Genomic DNA, 18,873 nt, shown 5'->3' with positions numbered 1-18,873 from the left:
AAAGCCAGATTGCATCTCGAATAATAAACAGAGTCTTATATAACGGCTCAGTAATGATTTGGGGAATATCAAAGAGGCTACAAATCTCAGGCCCTCTTTTGTCATCTGATGCCGCCTTTTACGGCCTTCTTGGATGATAGGCAGACGTTTTGTACACTTTAACGCAGCTAAGGGAGTAAATCGTGGTGTAAATCGAGTATTTTGCTTTAAGTATATCGTTTGTCATTTTCTAGAAAAAGGTGATGATGGCATTAGTTAGTTTAGAAAATAATGTCGGTTAGGTTTAGACGTAGAGAAATAAGTAAGTTAAGAATGCTTACTCCATACATAGATAAAACCCATTTATAAAATAAATAAATAAGTGAACTTGGCGAAATCTATTTGTAGTAACTTAGTAAGATTTAAGCTTAATAAGTATTAAGTTTTAAGCGAGATTAAAACGTATTAATAATACGTTTTACTATAATTCCCATAGAACTTATTATTATTAAGTAAGGAAACTGATGTATATGGAGGGAGCACTATGTTTACTATGGGTTTAATAAATCAGTAAGTCTACCCGTCAACGGTACCTTTTACTCACCCAACCACGTTTCCCTAAATTTACTATGGAGCTAGAAGGACCAATTAAAAGCGATTTGATGAGGCGTCTTCTTATACTGGTAAACTTCGTTTGCAAGAAGGTATGCGTGGCCACAGAGTAGGTAGGGCATATCAAACATTAGTATTCATTATACACAGCTATAAATACTATAATATACGCGATAATTAGCGAGGAAATGCTGCCAGCATCCTCGGCACCATGCCACGGGGGCCCATTTTAGATTTAGATTTTTAGTTAATTAATTGTAGTTTATTTGTATGATTAATGTGTTAATCCGTTTTCATAGTTTTATTTCATGAGTAACTATCGCGGTAACTGAAGACAATACCTATAATTAATTCTGTGGTTAAAAGACTAGTCTTTTCTATTGCTCGATTTTGGAGAATCCCGAGTCCACAGTTCAGGGCGAACTAGTTCAACTTAAATCATATTTTGATAAATAATTATACGTAGGTACGTTTTACATTAAAGGTGTAAGCCAAACCGGCATTTCGCGGTTCACACGCGCTTTTATAGAGGTCAGCGAACGAAAGGCATACATATTCACTGCAGAATACTTGCATCTTTGCCCTATTTAACCCTCGTAGCTCGTATTAATTGCGCCTGGTATTAATTTCCTTTCCTTTAATTAACTTCGTCTCAAGAATCGGGTTAAATGACTTATAAAATATTATCTCCTTAAAATCTAATATCAATAATCTTAAGACGATAACATCTTCTTCATTAAGTACTCAAAACTTCAATATTGTACATTAAGTACATAAATAATAACTTGGGGCTTGTACATAAGTACTAAAATGGAGAGTTTAATATATAATAAAATGTGCGCGAGCTGAAACCGGGCCTACTCCTATAATTATTAATATTATGTAGGGTACAAAAAACCGTTTCATGGAACATGAAAATTTGATTATAAATTCCATAAAAAAAATAACAAAACTAGCTCAAAGATCCCGTCTTATCATTACAACATCTCACATTTTCGAGCAAAACTGTCTTTAAAAAACTTCGCCAAGACGTTTAGCTTACAACTGTGTGATGACACTCCTAATCTTATAGAGCTGAGATAAAACTTGGAACTGTTCCGCTGTGTGTTCCGGCTACCATAGAATGATACAGAGCACCTACTGTACCATACCGTTGTACCTTACGTACCCAAAGTAAAACTAAAAGTATAAAAAAATGTGTGCCTTATGAATTTCCTGTTCGTTACAGTATCAGTCATATAAAGGTGATACGTGATATGTACATGACCAATGCCTTTACAACTACATTGATAATATAGGACACGACTGTCAGCTGTATTTGTCTCGTATGTCGCTTTCTTAATCATTAAATTAAATTATGGACTTATGGCAATGCCCCAGCATTTTTTTATAGGGCACAGCGAAATGTAACCTTTGGAATCTCTCTCCTATCGCCTCTATTTTTTTCAATAAGAAACGCTTTGGTGACCTCTGTCACCAGTTGTCTCCACTCTGTCCTGTCCTCAGCTTCATGGCATTCGTTACTGGGAGGCCAGCCAGGGTGGCAACCTGGTCTGTCCAATAGTGTCCAACGGCTGGGAGATCGGCCAAGAGGTCGTTTTCCGTCTACGTTTCCAACCACCACCAGTTTTTCTAAGTTGTCAGGTTCTCTCCGGGCTATGTGCCCGAAATAACTAAGAACTCTTTGGTAGCAGGTGGTGGATAGCGTAATTTGAACTCAAAAATATATGTAGGTGTAAAAGTGGGTACCTACCTATAGATGTGTATTGGACTCTTCTTCGGCAAATGCCTTATAACCTACAATTCTACAGCTTAGCGGATCTTTTATTTATTTGCTGCTGCCGTGAGTGTCGTGGTATAAAAAATCACATATTAATTTGTATTAACACCCGTCTCTTAACCTAAATCTCATCTACTTAAAACTTAAACCGCCAGCTATAACTGTCCTGACCCTCAACAACACAACGTCATAACTGATAAAGGTTCTTGTGTTATATATGCCTTTTCGTAAGAAGTGACGCTGTAAACTCTGGCCATGTATTTTTATTGAACCGAGCACAAGCCTCAAGCAAACCAGCGTAGAAGTGAACTTGACAAAATTTATATATATCTGAGGTCACTCTTATTCTATTAAATGCTGTGAAGCCATGGTCTTGTTAGCAGTCTTCCTGGAGTGAAAGGCTACCTGTGATATAAGAATAAGACGTTGCTAAAACGCATATTACTTTCTCACTTTAGCAGAGCCTTCTGCTCTTGGAGAACTTCGAGCACGTCCGTGTCCGCGTCGTCGTCTGATCGATTCTCCATACCAACGTAGTTCTCATTTTTCTCCCTGGATATTTACATTATGGAAAATATTTTTACACAATACACATCAGATGTTAGATGTGTAGATGTTAATCACATTAGATTTACCAAACATTGTTTTACGCGGTGAACGCAGCGGTAGCCGCAGCGTGAGACGTAATGCGTCAAACGCACTTCTTCTTCTTCCTTGCTCCATCCCACTTCAGGTGGGGTCGGCTCTCCTAATTATTTTGCGCCACGAGATTCTGTCGAGGGTTGTCGGATCGGGTAAATTGTTCCTCTTAAGTATTGGATCATGCTGGTCCACCATGTTGACGGCGGGCGTCCCTGGCCTCTCTTTTTCTCCGGCAGGTTTTTTGCAAAGGCTTTTTTGGCAACGTACTCTTCGCCCCTTCGCATCACGTATCCGTACCACCTGAGTCGGTTCTCTGTGAGTTTTTAAGGTATAGGGGCTACCTTGAAGCTGCCACGAATGTACTCGTTTCTGACTTTATCAAGCCGTGTAACACCTCCGGACCACCTAAGCATCTTCATTTCGGCTGTATGGAGTTTTTGCACGTTAGTTTCCTTGATAGGCCAGCACTCCGATCCATAAAGCAGCGCTGGCCTAACAGCCATCTTGTAAACCTTTCCTTTAGTTCGCACGGGCATGTGAGTGTCACACAGTATTCAAGACAGCGTGCGCCACTTTTGCCAGCGAACATTTACTCGGTGCGCCACATCTTCCTCTATTTTGCCATCTTCTGAGATAACCGATCCCAGGTACTTGAAATGTGTAACTTTAGGCACCGGTGTCAAGTCGGGGTAGCAGACAGTTGCTTGTTGGTTTCTGCCCGTGAACCTGCATTGCAAGTGTTCGGTTTTGGTTCGACTGACTTTGAGGCCCGCTTGTTCTAGGGCGTTAACCCAGAGATGTAGAGTAACCTGCATTTCGCTTGCTGTGTTAGCCATGAGTACTATGTCATCCGCGTACAGGAGATTCATCGGCAATGGAGCTTGGATTTAAGATCTCTGGTTATAAGATCCATGACCAAGTTGAAGAGTAGTGGACTAATTGCAGTACCTTGGTGAACTCCCACTCCTACCTCGAACGCTTCGCTGAGGCCTGCTGGACTTTTTACTCTCGTATGTGAATTGTGATACATGTCCTGTATTAGCTGTATGTAAATTTCAGGCAGGTGTTGAGCCCTAAGCGCCTGCCATACAAGTCTACGCGGTACCCGGTCGAACGCCTTTTCCAGGTCGATAAATATAAAATGCAGATCTTCTTTGTTTAAGCGGTACTTATCGGTTATTATTCGGACAGCTTGTATGGCGTCGGTGGTGGATTTTGAGGGTGTGAATCCAAACTGGTTCGGTGATATTGACGTAAGCGATTGAATACGGTTATTTAAAATGCGTTCCCAGATCTTGAATGTATGAGATGTCAATTTAATGCCCCTGTAATTTCCGCACTCCGTTGCGTCACCCTTGTTTTTATAGAAGGGGATTAAGTGACTAAGACGCCACGAGTTTGGTATCATTTTGGTTTTAAGGATGAGATTGAACAGTCTAGTAAGCCAGTCCAATCCTATAGGCCCCAGTAACTTCCATATTTCTGCCGGGATCTCATCTGGGCCAGTCGCTTTATTCTTCTTCATCTTTCTTACCTGCACTTCAACTTCATTGATACCAATCTCCTGTATAGGTCCTTGGGTTGGTAGGAGGGGGTGTATTATTGATTGACTCGGGAACTCTTGATTCATTAAATCCTTATAGTATTCATACCACCTTTTTGTTATGTCCTTATTAGATGTTAGTAATATTTTTTCATTGTTTCTAATAAACTTATTTCTTTTACTGTCTTGCGTTGATTTGTATCTCGATTTAGCAATTTTGAAAATTTCTGTATCTGAATCCGCTTTTTCCAGTTTGGTGTACAATTTTTCTCTTGTGTTAGTTCTTGCCTGTGCCACAGTTTTCTTTGCCTTCATTTTTGCCTCCTTATACTTACGACTCAAACATGATCTGTTATGCAGATGATACTGTGGTAACGTTTTGTGGGAAGACCTGGGAAGAAACGTTCTCAGCGGCCAATGAGGGACTAGCAAAAATAGTTTCTTGGCTTGACGGCAACCTCCTTACCCTAAATGTAGAAAAAACGTACTACATCTCTTTCAGCAAAACAATCTTAACCACTCCACCGGCATCCATACATTTAACCCTTCATAACTGTGATAATACGTACTCGCCTTGCTCCTGCAACCACATCACTAGATGCTCAACGGTCAGGTATTTAGGTCTCCTCATCGATCAACACCTGTCCTTCAAAAATCACATCCAAGTCCTGTCGAAGAGAGTAAGGAAGATAATTTTCATTGTTAAACGTCTTCGCGACTGCACTCCATTAAATATTATGCAAATGGTGTATTATGCCTTATGTCAATCCGTTTTACAATACTGTATTGCAGTTTGGGGTAGCGCCTGTAAGACAACACTGCTAGACCTGGAGCGGGCCCAAAGGGCTGTCATAAAAGTCATGCTCAGGAAACCTTTCCGTTACCCGACTGAAAATCTTTACAGAGAAAGCAAACTTCTCACGGTTGGGCAACTGTACATAATGAAAGCGGTTACTCGCACCCATGGACTAATATTTAAATCAATGCTGTATGAAGAATTATTAAAGAGAAGAATATACCGAGTTCCCCTTCCAAAGAGCAGCTCAGCTTTTGTTAAGCGAGCTCCTCACTGCATGCACCCCTTTATCTACAATGTCATATGCAAACACATAAACATACAACAGTGTGCGCTTCCTAAGTTGAAAGTGGTCCTGGGGAAATGGTTGTTGACATTGTCATACTGTAAGACAGAGACCCTATTCTCCTTAAGTAAGTAGGATCATACATACAAATATACATACACAAACACACACACACACTCATCCACACACTCATTCAATCATACTACAATAAACCCTACAATATCACAATCTTTACTCTGTAAATATAGTTATACTTACTGCATGCCTTTTTAGTAATTTTCAATAATTTTAACTTTCACTTACCACCCGGCCACAACTTACCACCCGGCCACAAAGAACCATGGCCCATCTGGAAGGCGATAAACAGGCTCAGGTCTCAGGTTGGCCTTTGTAAGCAGAGCATGGCTGAATGGGGACTGCTTCGTGGCCACTCTACCCAATGTGGTTGCGACACAGCACCGCAAACTATGGTGCACCTGCTGGACTGCCCCGCGTGCCCGCACTCCTGCTCTGAATCCGATCTGAGAGACGCCACGGTCCGGGCTGTCAGCACCGCTGCTTTCTGGGCATCCACTGTTTAGGGGAACCTCGACACGAGAGAAGAAGAAAAGAATAATTTTAAACATGTTAGCGTTTAGTATTACAATAGCTATTTCTTTAAGTACTAGGTGACATATATAAGTGTAACATAAAATTAAATGCTTACGAACTCTCTGTGGTTCCCAAGATACAGGCTCGGCCTAGTTTGGGGACCACTGTCAAGTTTTCTGTGATGTAATGTTTTTTGCCTAATTAAACCTTTTTCATTTTTCATTTTTTTTTTCATTTCATTTAGGTCGCCCTCACACTGTGTTTCCTGCTACTTTTTAAACAAGTTCTTTTTGTCCACAATTCTTGCCTTGACTTCTTGGTTCCACCAGGATGGATCCTTTTGTATGCTCAAACCTCCTTTAGCAACTCCTAGACGGCTACGTGCCTGACTCTGGCAGAGATTTTCAAAGCTTGACCACATTTGTTCAGCGTTGTTGTATATATGCTGCACGGCAATGCGTCAAACGCACATGAATGTATATTATCTTCAAAGTATATGTAAGGAGTATTCTTGTTTACTGCCTGAAAGGGCTGAAAGGCGTCCGTTCGACGCAAGCGGTTAGGGTCTCCTCTCTTCACACATCTATCGACGCAGAATCGACAAAAGCCGATAGGAAAAAGCTTTATATCTACGCGATAGGAGCGAAAATGATGTCGCTCGGCTCGTTGTGGTCATAGGGTGTGGAGAGACCCTAAATCGCGTTATCTATACACGCAGCGTGGTAAGCATAAAACGAAGTAGCCCTATGTTGTTTTAACGAACAAAAAATGACAATCCGCTTGCAGTGGCGTAAAACGTACGCGTTTGTCGCGAGTCGCGGAAAACAATGACGTGTTTTCGGGACGCAGACGTGGCAAACGCATTCCGTTGATCGCATTCCGTTGCTCAGAAAACAATCGAGCGCTTTACTAAATTTGAGGTTTTAGGATTAATAGCTGGTCAGTTTAACAACTGTTAGTAAGTTAAAAAATACTGATTTTGTCTGAGGCTTGGGCTCGGTAAGCGATGGAAATTATAATCCTGAATTTTTATTGCACGCAGAGCGGGAAAACTGCAGTTGAGGTTTTTCGTTCTGGTAGCTATTGAAGGGTGGAGTGGCGTTGAAAGCGAGCTAGTAACGCTTATAACAACTCGCTCCTTGATCGTTGCCATACGTATTATAATCGTATACTTTTCACTATAGACTCCCAACTCAACTATAATGACTTCATTACAAAACGCTTTAGTGAACTACAATGAATTTTGAACAATCACGTGTCGCCGAGCTCAAGAGGACAAACCAAACGATATAATATACATCAACGAGTTTCTTTTTACTGAAAAAGAAGCTCGTTTCATTAATTAGGTTGTATAGTAGAAAAAGTATTATTTTAGTTGACTCAGAAAAAGTATTCTACAGGTTTTACCCACCTTCCACTGCGCAATTCGCCCAGGGACCGGCCCGCTATCCCTTATCGGGGTTTTATAAGGGTATTGCATAAGGCTTAACTCACCATACCCTTTGCCATACGAAACCCTTTGTTTTGGTTTTAAAAACCCTTATATAAAGCTACCACATTTGAGTAATCGGTAGCCCAAATACCCTTACAAAACCCTTATCATCCGCTCACCAACACCTTGCATATTGCTTATAAGGGTTAGCCTTATAAAGGGCTTCCTTTTTAGCATATAAGCGTGCTAATTTAAGGCGTCTACCTTGTTCATAAAGCACACATTACTTCGAATCCGAGCGATCGTCGGCGGCGACGGCGGCGTTCTTTGACTAGGCACGTATTTTCTTTCCTTTTCATACACTACCGTAGATATATACTAATCCTGTCTCTTTCACGCAAAGGGAAACCTTTATAAAAAGCGCTTAAAGATAAGGGTAACCCTTATTAAGGGCTAGCCTTATATTTGGTTAGCTTTTCAATAAGGGTTAGTCAAAGGTAAGGGTATGAATGGGCTTGCAGTTTAAAAGGGAAAGTCTTTCAATGTGTTAGCCGTGTTTAAGTGTCGCCCATTGAAAGGGTTTTATCGCGGAAAGGGTTGTCCGGTCCCTGAATTCGCCACACGACTGAGCGCACTGGAGTAACTAAATGCGATTTTGACTCCAATCCAATGTATCGGCCCCATTCGTAGTGCTCGTAAGGCCGTTCTTTACGAAGTAATATATATGTCTATTGTTTATCCACTTTCACATTTTATTAGGGAAGTCACTTGGTCGGCGCATACATACTATATTTCTTACTTTAATTATACAGGTACGCGCAAGGCCTTATTTATATGCGATTAATAAGTCCCTACCTACCTACCTAAACTAATAAAATGTAATAATTATAAAACTTTAAATCAATTATCATACAACTGGAACCAAACCCCAGACCCCCGGTAGAGTGTGCTGAGCAAACTGCTAAAGTTAGTTGGTAACGATTCCATAATTAGCCACAGGGGCTCTAGGCAACCCTTGATCTTTTCATTCGTGTTCCTTAGAAATGTAAAACTTTTCTATTGTGTTAAATTTATATATACATCTTAGTTTATTTTCATTAGTTACCTAAGGGTGGTATTCCAATTTCTTTGTCCGATTTGTATTGCGCCTCACATTTTGCTTAATGAGAGAGTGAGACGCAGTGACATTGGACAAAGAAATGTACAGGTGGAATACCACTCTAACCTATGAGAACCTTAATACCAAATTAGTATAGAGTTAACGAAAAACGAACTAAGCTGATATCAGCTTACGTATTTTGGTCAATAATGTAACGCAATCTTTACATGTCGATGTATCTTAATGAATTGAAATGGTGGTACGGACATGGTTGAATAAAGGATGAATGGATGGAAGGAGGACGTTAGACCGGGCCGTGTCCGGGCCGGATCTTCCGGCGCTTCGTTTTCTATGGAAAGCATCACGTGATCACTTGTCATGTCATAGAAAAGTAAGCGCCGGAAGCTCCGGCTCGGACACGGCCCGGTCTAACGTGAGTCATCCTTTATTCAACCATGTCCGTACCACCACTACATAAACTTACTAAATAATTTGTATATAACAGGAACCCCTCTCAGGTGAAGGCCTCTTCCAAAGTTTGCCATTTTGATCGGTCAAGTGCGGTTTGATGCCAGTTTGGTCCAGCTATTTTAATGATGTCCTCGTCCCAGCGTGAGTGTGGCCTTCCACTGCGTCGCTTGCCTTGAGGGCCTTTCCATAGGGTGACGATTTTCGTCCATCTGCGGTCTTTAAGTCGTGCCACATGTCCGGCCCATCGCCATTTCAACTTTTGAGCTTGGTTGAGAGCATCTATAGTTTTAAGCGCGGTTCTTATCTTCGTGTGTCGTATCTTTTGAATTTTTTTCAAGTTCAACATGCTACGTTCCATACCTCTTTGGCATGTAATTATTAAATTCTTGATTTTTTTGGTGAATTTCCACGTTTGACTTGCATATATTAAACATGGAATTATACATGTGTACATAACTTTCCTTTTCAGCTTTATTGGCATTTTACTTTTAAACACTTCCTTAAGACTCCAGTACTTATTCCATGTAATTTTTATTCTCCTCTCTACTTCTAGTTCATTGTTATTTCTGTTGAATCCAATTTGCTTCCCTAAATATATATATTGTTCCACATATTCTAGTAATTCATTATCTAAAGTTATGTTTGATTTTCTGTGATTTGACATGATTTTTGTTTTTGAAATGTTCATTTCAAGTCATACTTGCCGACTAGTTTTATGTAGAGTTTCGACCATGTACTGCAGATTCGGTGCTGTTTCCGCCAGTAGTACTACTATTTGTAAAAAGATATATTTGGGATATGTATAAAAAGCCTCAAAATTCGTTGTATACTCTGATTTGTAATAAGATTCCATAAAACTAACCTCAGTGGGACACCATAATAGGCTAGTAAAAAAAAAAAGAAACTAACTTCACTCAGATCCTTTTTCTTTCGTAATAATGGAAAATATGTAAAAAAGTAAACTCAAATTTCTCTTTTGCATACTCTAGCATTTAAAATAAATACAGATGTATCCTTTTAGCTTTGTTTAGTTTCTTAAAACATACGGAAAAGAAAAAAAGTGAGGTTAGTTTTTTGGAATCTAATTACAAATCAGAGTATAGAGTTGTAGCTTGTAGCCACCTCGTTTGTGTGCTCCGAATGTGTCAGATACAAATTGCTAGCTCAGACGTGTCCGCTCTCACCGCTAATTCGGGTAAAAACCACGCGACCGCATCAAATGAGGGTATAAAACGGTCTTAAATACTATTTATTGACTCTAGTATTTAGGTAAGCCGGTAGAATAGTAATAATTCATTCATTCATTCATTTATTCCTTTATAAAACATAGTTTTACATGTCAAATAATAATTTAATTAAGTAATTAGGTAAGTCGGTACTAAAATTACAAAGTTATTAAACACATAATAAAAAATGAAAAGTTTAAACATTAGTATCACAGAGTATACAGTGCTTGGAACTATAAGTACCTATTATCTATTCTCCTTCTATTTCTTGTGTGATATATGTGAACTGTATATGGTGTGAATTTGTGTGGTTAAGTCGCAACTAGGGTTTGCAATATTCGTCCGATTTTCTTATTCGGATAATTCGAATAATACAATTTGTATTATCCGAATATTCGAATATTTCGGATAATTATAAATGAAACCAAAATATTTATTCCAAGTAATATAATTCGTAAATTTAGCGCTAAAATAAGCGTGGAGTTAATAACGGCGGGGATGCTAGAGTGCCATAATGCGAAGTTTCAATTTTTTTTGCGTAAATCAGCAGAACTATGGAAAAAATACTACCTAGGGCTATAGAACTATTAAGGGTGCTACTAGAACTCATATAAAACGGTGAGATGCTAGTTTCAGAGACACCTTATGGGATGCTTTGAGATTAGTGTTGTGGATTTAAGCTTTGAGGCGTAAACTACAAGACTTGAGTCGCGACTGCTGAGCGTTGAAGCTACCTAAGCCTCGGAACCTTAACGACTCGAACTAAGAGTTCGTGTTGCTGCTTACGAGCAAAGAAACCTCGAGTCTTTTGGCCTCAAGCTTTAAAGCCTCCTAAGCTTTGAAGGTTTAAGTGTAAGGTTTTTAGCAGTAAGGGCTTGGAGCAAAAAGTAAAAGCTTTTAACAAATAAGATCAACCTATGCTATAGGGTAGGGTGAAATTTAATACGTTTTTGTGAAATAGGGAAAAGCAGAAAAAGATAATTATGACTTATCGCGTTTTTAGAGTTCCGTATAGTCAACTAGGAACCCTTATAGTTTCGCCATGTCTGTCCGTTCGTCTGTCTGTCAGTCCGCGGGTTGGCTCAGTGACTAGTACTAGAAAGTTTAAACTTGGTATGAATAGGTAATTTATTATTTTTTCGCAATTGTATTAAAAAACGTCGTTTACAACACGTGTGAAATGTCTTTTTACCACTCGTACCGAGTCTTGCCACTCGCTTTCAGCTCGTGGCAAGATACCTCGGTACTAGTGGTAAAAAGACATTCTTTTCACACTAGTTGTAAAATGTACTATAGTCTTCGTCTTAGTATTCTGTATCAAAAGGGACCGAATTCCAACTAGCGCCACTCTTCGCTCCATTTGATTATGCCAACCCTGGGTTTATAAATGTAGTTTTACGTTAACAGCAAACGTGGTATACCTATCTGTTATTCAATTATTCATCACATTATTCATTATTTATTGTATTTAACAGACCTATTTTGATGGCACTTAAACTATCGTGAGACATATTTCAAAATATTTTTCATTTCTCATGCTCTGAAAGAGGGTCATTGTTGTTCTAAAAGGTGCGCAGAAAATGATACGTGTCTGCACTAGAGCATTTTACGTTCGAAGTACGACTTTTTTAATTTTTTTACGATACGCAATTGAAATTTGAGTTTAAATGGATTTGTAATAAATTTTTCATTTTGATATTTGACTCTCCATTCCATAAATAACGATACTTTTGTCTGAATTGTTAATTGAAAGTACCCTCAAGAAATACTATAAAAATGTATACTTAGTCATGTTTTAAAAAAAATACATGCATTTTACTTTCCTCGTATTCGAAATGAAAAGTAGAGTGTTTAACTCGGGTGAAAGGCATCATTTCTGCCTCGGACTATTGGCGCTCTCACTGCATTCGAGCGCCAAAATACCTCGGCAGAAATGAGTGCCTTTCGTCCCTAGGTTAACAATCTACTATATCAGTACGGTCGCCAAAAGCGATTAAAGATAATAGTGAGTAAAAACCGTACTGATAAATATTTAGACCTATTTTGCTTAGGTATTAGTGCAATACACTCAAAATTCCCCAAAATCTCTTTTCCAATATCTAACTAATAAGATTTAAGTACTTACATGTAAGTAAATATATATTACATTTCATTACGATTAACTTGAAGTAACAGGAACCGGCGCCTGGACAATTTACGTCATTTAAATTTGAAATTTGATTAATTAAAATAAAATTGAAATTCCAACAATTCAAAAATGACGTATGCCACTTGAAAGGATAAGAAAAGGAAATTTAATATGCCAGACCAATTAGATGAAACTGGGAAGTGACGTCATGACTGCATTTCTTTTTTGTTGAAATTGAAAATATGTACCTACATTTAAATGGAAAAAAGTGATATTTGATGGCTCGTATACAGGGTGTCCCTAGCTATTGGACACAGCAGAAATGTACATATGCATTAGGTTATTTAGAACCAGTATACAAAGTATCATAACAACCGGTGTAGCGGTTACGAAGAAATTAACAAACTGTATATGATACTTTTGATTATACTTTTAAACTACATTGCCTTGTTAAATTACTTACTGTCTATCAATTTATTAAACTTGTAGGTCCACTCTATTTGAAGTCGCTTAATTGCACGCTCAGCGTTGCGCGAAATGGGACTAATGACGTCCATTAACTATTTCAGGGGCATCGGAATAAAATACTTGTCTTAAAATACATTGAATAACTTGATACAACGCCTTTGAGCCCGGGAATCAACTCTTAAAGAAACGTTTAACAAAAAAGAGTCTGCTTTACAAAATCGTTATCAGTCGATCAGGTTTAATTTGAGGATCAAATGTCTGTATGGGAATGGGACCCATTGTCTTAAAGCAATACAAAAGTCACAAGATGCGTTTATGTATACTTATTCTATACAAAAAAAAAATCAAATAAAATGTAAGAAATCGAATGGTACCGTTATTTTTCCTATTTGAAAGTTAAAAAAAAAAGTTTTTGTTCGAAATGAGGTATTTTTCATTATTCCCATATTTATTAAAATTTCCAATTTATTACTCATTTTCTATCTATTTAACTAGATTTAGTTATAAAATTCAACTTGTGTCAACTACCCTATTCGATGTTCTTTAACAACAGTTTAATTTCACCAAATGAGGCTATGAAAGAGCCAATGCACAAGTTCGTAATAAAAAGGTGTGGAACTTTTAATAGGTATTACAGGCGCACCGGGATTTCCTGGAACTATGTGTTTTCTTACTTTCCGAAGTGGATTACTATCCCATGTACCTAGGTAATTAATTGTTCTTGTGTGTATGTATAAATATACTAATTTAATCGTGGCTAGCTATCCTAGAGGTATTATAGGTGCTTTGCTCATTTTCCATACAATATTTTTGATATTTAAAATTAAGCAATACCTATATAATATTTTTTATGATTCCATAAACCATGCCGGTGGCAAGCGGCAGCGTCCCGACTAGGGTTGCCATATGGAAGAATTAAATGTCCTGATAAAAATCCTGACATTTCTTGTAACAGAGATTTGGCGTAGCTTGAACGACACCCCGGCGGCGCGCTGCACTCTTTTTATGAGGTTATCCCTAAAAATCCAATAATATTTCGTACATAAGTTCCGCAAGCGACCTCCAGATTGAAAGTCGCACGCTCTTACCGCTAGGCCACCAGCGCTTCAAAGTAAAATTAAAACGAGAGACAATAGTAAGTACGTATATCATAATATTCAAAATACACTCTGACATTGACCTTGACGCTGGATATTACAAAAGTAAGATGTTTTAACTGCGAAATTATCAAGATTGCTCTTGACAACGTAATGACTACCGTTCTCATTCTTAAGGAGCAGTGAGCTCAGGTTCTTCTTCAAACGCAACTCGCTGAGCACTGAGCGGACAGCCCAGCCGTGCGTGCCCGGGATCGCGGATATCATTGTTATTGAATTGTTATTTTTAACTACTTTTTTCATAAATTTAATTTCTTCTATCTTCTAAAGATGTTAAAGCAAGTTTCGAATCGATGCAGTTACTACGGAAAGGCCTCAAAATTCATAGTTTTCGACAACCGTATTATAATCTAAACAAGCGCTACGAATTTTCGAAAACTGCTGGCTGAACGCACTGCACCTTAAGAAACGATCCTAATCACTTCTCAAATGGAACCAAACAAAACACTTCAGATTATCTTTTAGATAACTATCTTACCTCCTATATAAGACATAGTGACGGTATTTAAGAGATAGTCGACACCATGGTGGCCGCTAAAGTATTTGTACTACTTTCTTTTCTGACCTTGGTGTACAGTAAAGCTGCACGGCAAACAGAACAAGATATTAAAACTGTAGAGGCATACATAGACAGCAAGAAAGGAGATATAAACCAAAGGTACAGATTGCATTACCACGTCGCTGCACCGGTTGGATGGATCAACGACCCAAACGGCTTCACATATTATAAATCTGAATTCCATCTTTTTTATCAATATTATCCATATGATTCAGTCTGGGGCCCCATGCATTGGGGACACGTTGCCAGTCGCGATCTCGTACATTGGAAATATTTGCCGACAGCGTTAGTACCAGAAACCGAACAATGCTTCTCCGGTAGTGCTGTGGTAGATGGAGACACCATGATCCTAATATATACTGGACATGTCGATTTAGATACTGAGCCATGGTCCAACGAAACCCAGTACCTTGCCTACAGTGACGATGGTATAACATTTCACAAATACGAAGGAAATCCAGTCATATCCTCTGCTCCTAACGGATCACCTGACTTCAGGGATCCAAAGGCCTGGAAGCACGGAGATCATTATTATGTAGTCCTCGGTAGCAAGACTGACGATAAACGAGGACAGGTTTTACTATACAGGTCTACAGATATGAAGAACTGGGAGTATTTGAATATTATAGCAGAATCCAAGGGTGACAGTTATATGTACGAGTGCCCCGACTTCTTTGAGTTGGATGGAAAGTTTGTTCTACTAATGTCTCCACAAGGCATGGAGCCGCAGGGCGACAGGTACAAGAATCTTCATCAGACCGGATATATCATTGGCAGTTTCAGCTATGATACGTTTGAATTTGTTCCTGAAGTAGATTTTCAAGAAATTGACTTTGGGCACGATTTTTATGCAGCACAGACCACGGAAGCGTTTGGCACAAGAGTCCTAGTAGGCTGGTTTAACATGTGGGAGCAACCTCGGCCTGAAGCGGAAGATGGCTGGGCTGGTGCTATGACGTTGGTTAGAGAACTGAGGCTAGTCGGTGACCGGATCACGATGAAACCATTAGACGCCATGACTGTTCTGAGGGATGAGGTAGAAATGGTTGGGATTGTACAACCTCAACAGGAATTGCGTTTTGGAAAAACAGCTGAAATTATCGTGGCGGGTGATCTAAAACAGAAAATTGAATTACAACTCGAAGGTACAGACGGCGGTGAGAAGGCTTGGATACGTTGGGAGCCTGAAGCCGGCAAAGTAGTAGTAGATAGAGGTTCAGGCGATATTCGGCAAGTAGATTGGTCGCCAATCGGCATAGATGCTTGGAGGATATTCCTGGATGCGAGCTCCATAGAGCTGTTCTGCGGAGAAGGAGAGGTGGTGTTCAGTAGCCGGTTGTTCCCCGAGGGTGGGTGGATTGTTACAAACAACAGCCCCCAGTTTATTCACGTACAGGCTTATTCGTTAGGCAGAAGCATTCCTTTGTGATTATTTAAAATGTATTTTTAGCTTTTCAAGATGCTCATAGTTTAAAAATATTGTGCTCGTTATTTATTGTAGAACATTTTTGAAATTTAATTATATTATAATTGTTGTTTTAATATAATTATTAGCTTGTGTATTAATCCTACAACTTATCTTCTACTGCTCAACTGCGCATTTACAATTATATACACCATGAAGTTGTTTTAAATAAGCAACAACTATAGAAAATCATCTCAAACCTTTATTTGACATCATTTTTTTTACTAAGTCATAAAGAAATAAGTAAGCTAGAGTATTCACTTCATATCTAGATAAAAATCAATATATAATTAATTCCAAGCGAAGCTTAGCGAAAACTTATTTATGATAAGATTCAAGCTTAAAAAGTATTAAATTTGAATAAGTTTAAAATTTACTAATCATAAGTTTTACCATACCTCTGATACAATTTATTCCTGTATTCATTTAACATCTTAGGTTAGGTTATTTATTATTATTAACTAAAGAAATCTATGCATCGAATGAGCACTCTAAGCTTACTTGTTTATCTATGACTAAGTGGGTAAGGTGGTATTTTATAGTTAATACAAGAATTATGTAAGAACTGAAAAACATTAAAAACCTCTAATAATAAAACTAAGCTCAATAAAAACTAAAATAGTAGATTACGATACAAGTGCAAAAAATAGGAAATTCGCAACGACTGGTGATAAATTAAAACACGACCGAAGGGAGTGTATTAAATTGACACGAGTTGCGTATTACCTGTTCGCACATGTATCGTACAACGTTTTACAGTACATATGGCGGCCCTTTAAATTTTCGACATAGTCATTAGTCACGTGTGCCAATTATTGCACTAGTGCGGTAAAGTAGCACCCCTCTCTAAAATTTACATTTAGAGTACGGCCACTTTACAAAGTGTGCCTTAATATTTTTTTTCAATACAGACAGTTGCTCAAAAAGTGCTACTTTACGTAGCTGTTTAGCGTTCGCAAAGTTGGTTTTTGCGAACTAGTGCTTTTTAGTTTTCAAACTTTTTTTAATTTAACTCCAACCGTAATCCATACGTCCACACCAAAGAGTATAAAAGATAAGATAAAGATAAAAAATGTTTTTATTGCACAGAACGAATACAGTATGGATGTTCAGAAAGCTTATATATTTTTTATCTCGCCATTAGACGACATTACCTACAAAAATATTATTACACGATATAAAGTAAATATTTATTTGTTATTATATAAATAAAAAGTTATAAAATACGACATTCACTAAACATCATTAATTGGCTGAATAGAACTATCATTGCCACGTTGGCTTGTTGTACACAGAAAAAGTAAAAAATTAAAAAGTTAAACCGGCGCCCGCTATCTTCACTCAAAATGTAATTGTATCAACATAATTCATCTTAAATTGCAACAGAGAGAGTGTTTTTGTATGAAATAAATTATTGTGATTAAGTTTTGCAATCTATTTATCATCGCTGAACGTGATATAATAGTGCTGAATTAACAATATCACCGAGGGAAAACTCGAAAGTATATGTACATAAGTGTAATACACATGTAACCAATATTTGTTTTATTGTGATTTTTTCGCAAATGTATTAAAAAACGTCGTTCATGGTACGTGCGAAAGTGTTATATTATGTACTTGTCCCGTGTCTTTTATTCGGATATGGCTCATAAAAGACATCTCAAGACTCGTCCATAACACACTTTTTGCACTAGCCATGAAATGTACAATTTCATACAAAATTTACAATACAATACAATTTCATAATGAATAATTTAGTTAACTATCTTACCTGCAGGCAAACTGTGAACAACAGTTTTGCAGGAAACTGTATAAATTGTATGTATAATTTTGGAATAATAAATCTCTCTATCTATCTATCTATACTAAATCCCAAATCGCAAAAGGCTAATAGGAGTTGTCGAAGGTGTGACAGGGACGAGGGTAGGTATGCTATTGGGAATACTTTAAAAAATATTTCGCACATAAATTTCATCGATATTTTTTTCTCTGATGCCAGCACCACACTTCGCTGTATTTGGCAAGTATTGGTCTTGCATCCCTTTTGTTTTGTATGTCAAAGGAAAGAGATGCAACACGAATATTTGCCAAATAAGGCGAAGTTTGGTGCCAGCATGAGATAGTTTTTTTATAGCTGGACCTAGAACTTTTTCTAGCAAAAACAAGGGATTGAGAAAATGAAACATCGACTAACCTATTATCGATAAGCAAAGCAAGTCAACGATAAATTTATAAAGTAGAATAAATCAAATGCGAATCGACACATTGTTTCCCTTAATTATAGTTAAGTACCTGACTATAAAAACGAAAACTGTTGTATCATTTGGTCACTAAAAATTACTAATTATATTAAAGAAGATAGGCTACTACTATGTCGCGGGATATTTTCTTAAACAATGTTACTTATTCTCTGTAGAGTTGAGGTACCTACGTATCGAAAACAGTTACCCCCTATGTCGATATTTTATTTTGTCAATCTCGATTTTGCTAGAGAAAGTTTTAGGTCTAATTATAGCTATGCTCTTTCTCAGGTCGTAGAGAGGTAGTTTAAATTTCTTATTCAAGCTAGTAAGAATCTAGACTTCGGAGCTTTGTTTGGACTAGTTCGGAGGTTTACACATTAAAACTTCAAATATAAA

The 18,873-nt window shown here is 38.0% G+C and overlaps 1 protein-coding gene across 1 annotated transcript; it reads left to right on the top strand.

The window, feature by feature from the left end:
- The first annotated feature begins 14,711 nt into the window (after positions 1-14,711).
- LOC134744307 (sucrose-6-phosphate hydrolase-like) lies at positions 14,712-16,222 on the top strand. Its single transcript, XM_063678081.1, has one exon. The coding sequence runs from the start codon at positions 14,735-14,737 to the stop codon at positions 16,196-16,198; it is 1,464 nt and encodes a 487-aa protein (XP_063534151.1). The 5' UTR covers positions 14,712-14,734; the 3' UTR covers positions 16,199-16,222.
- The last annotated feature ends 2,651 nt before the right edge of the window (positions 16,223-18,873 follow it).

This window comes from Cydia strobilella, chromosome 9, assembly GCF_947568885.1.
Source record: "Cydia strobilella chromosome 9, ilCydStro3.1, whole genome shotgun sequence".
NCBI classification, from domain to species: domain Eukaryota; kingdom Metazoa; phylum Arthropoda; class Insecta; order Lepidoptera; family Tortricidae; genus Cydia; species Cydia strobilella.
The sequence above is the reverse complement of the archived record's forward strand: the minus strand, read 5'-3'. Positions and strand labels throughout refer to the sequence as shown.

Bases quoted from the DNA above. Each gene is read 5' to 3' on its own strand.
- LOC134744307 (XM_063678081.1), top strand. From the start codon at position 14,735: ATGGTGGCCGCTAAAGTATTTGTACTACTTTCTTTTCTGACCTTGGTG.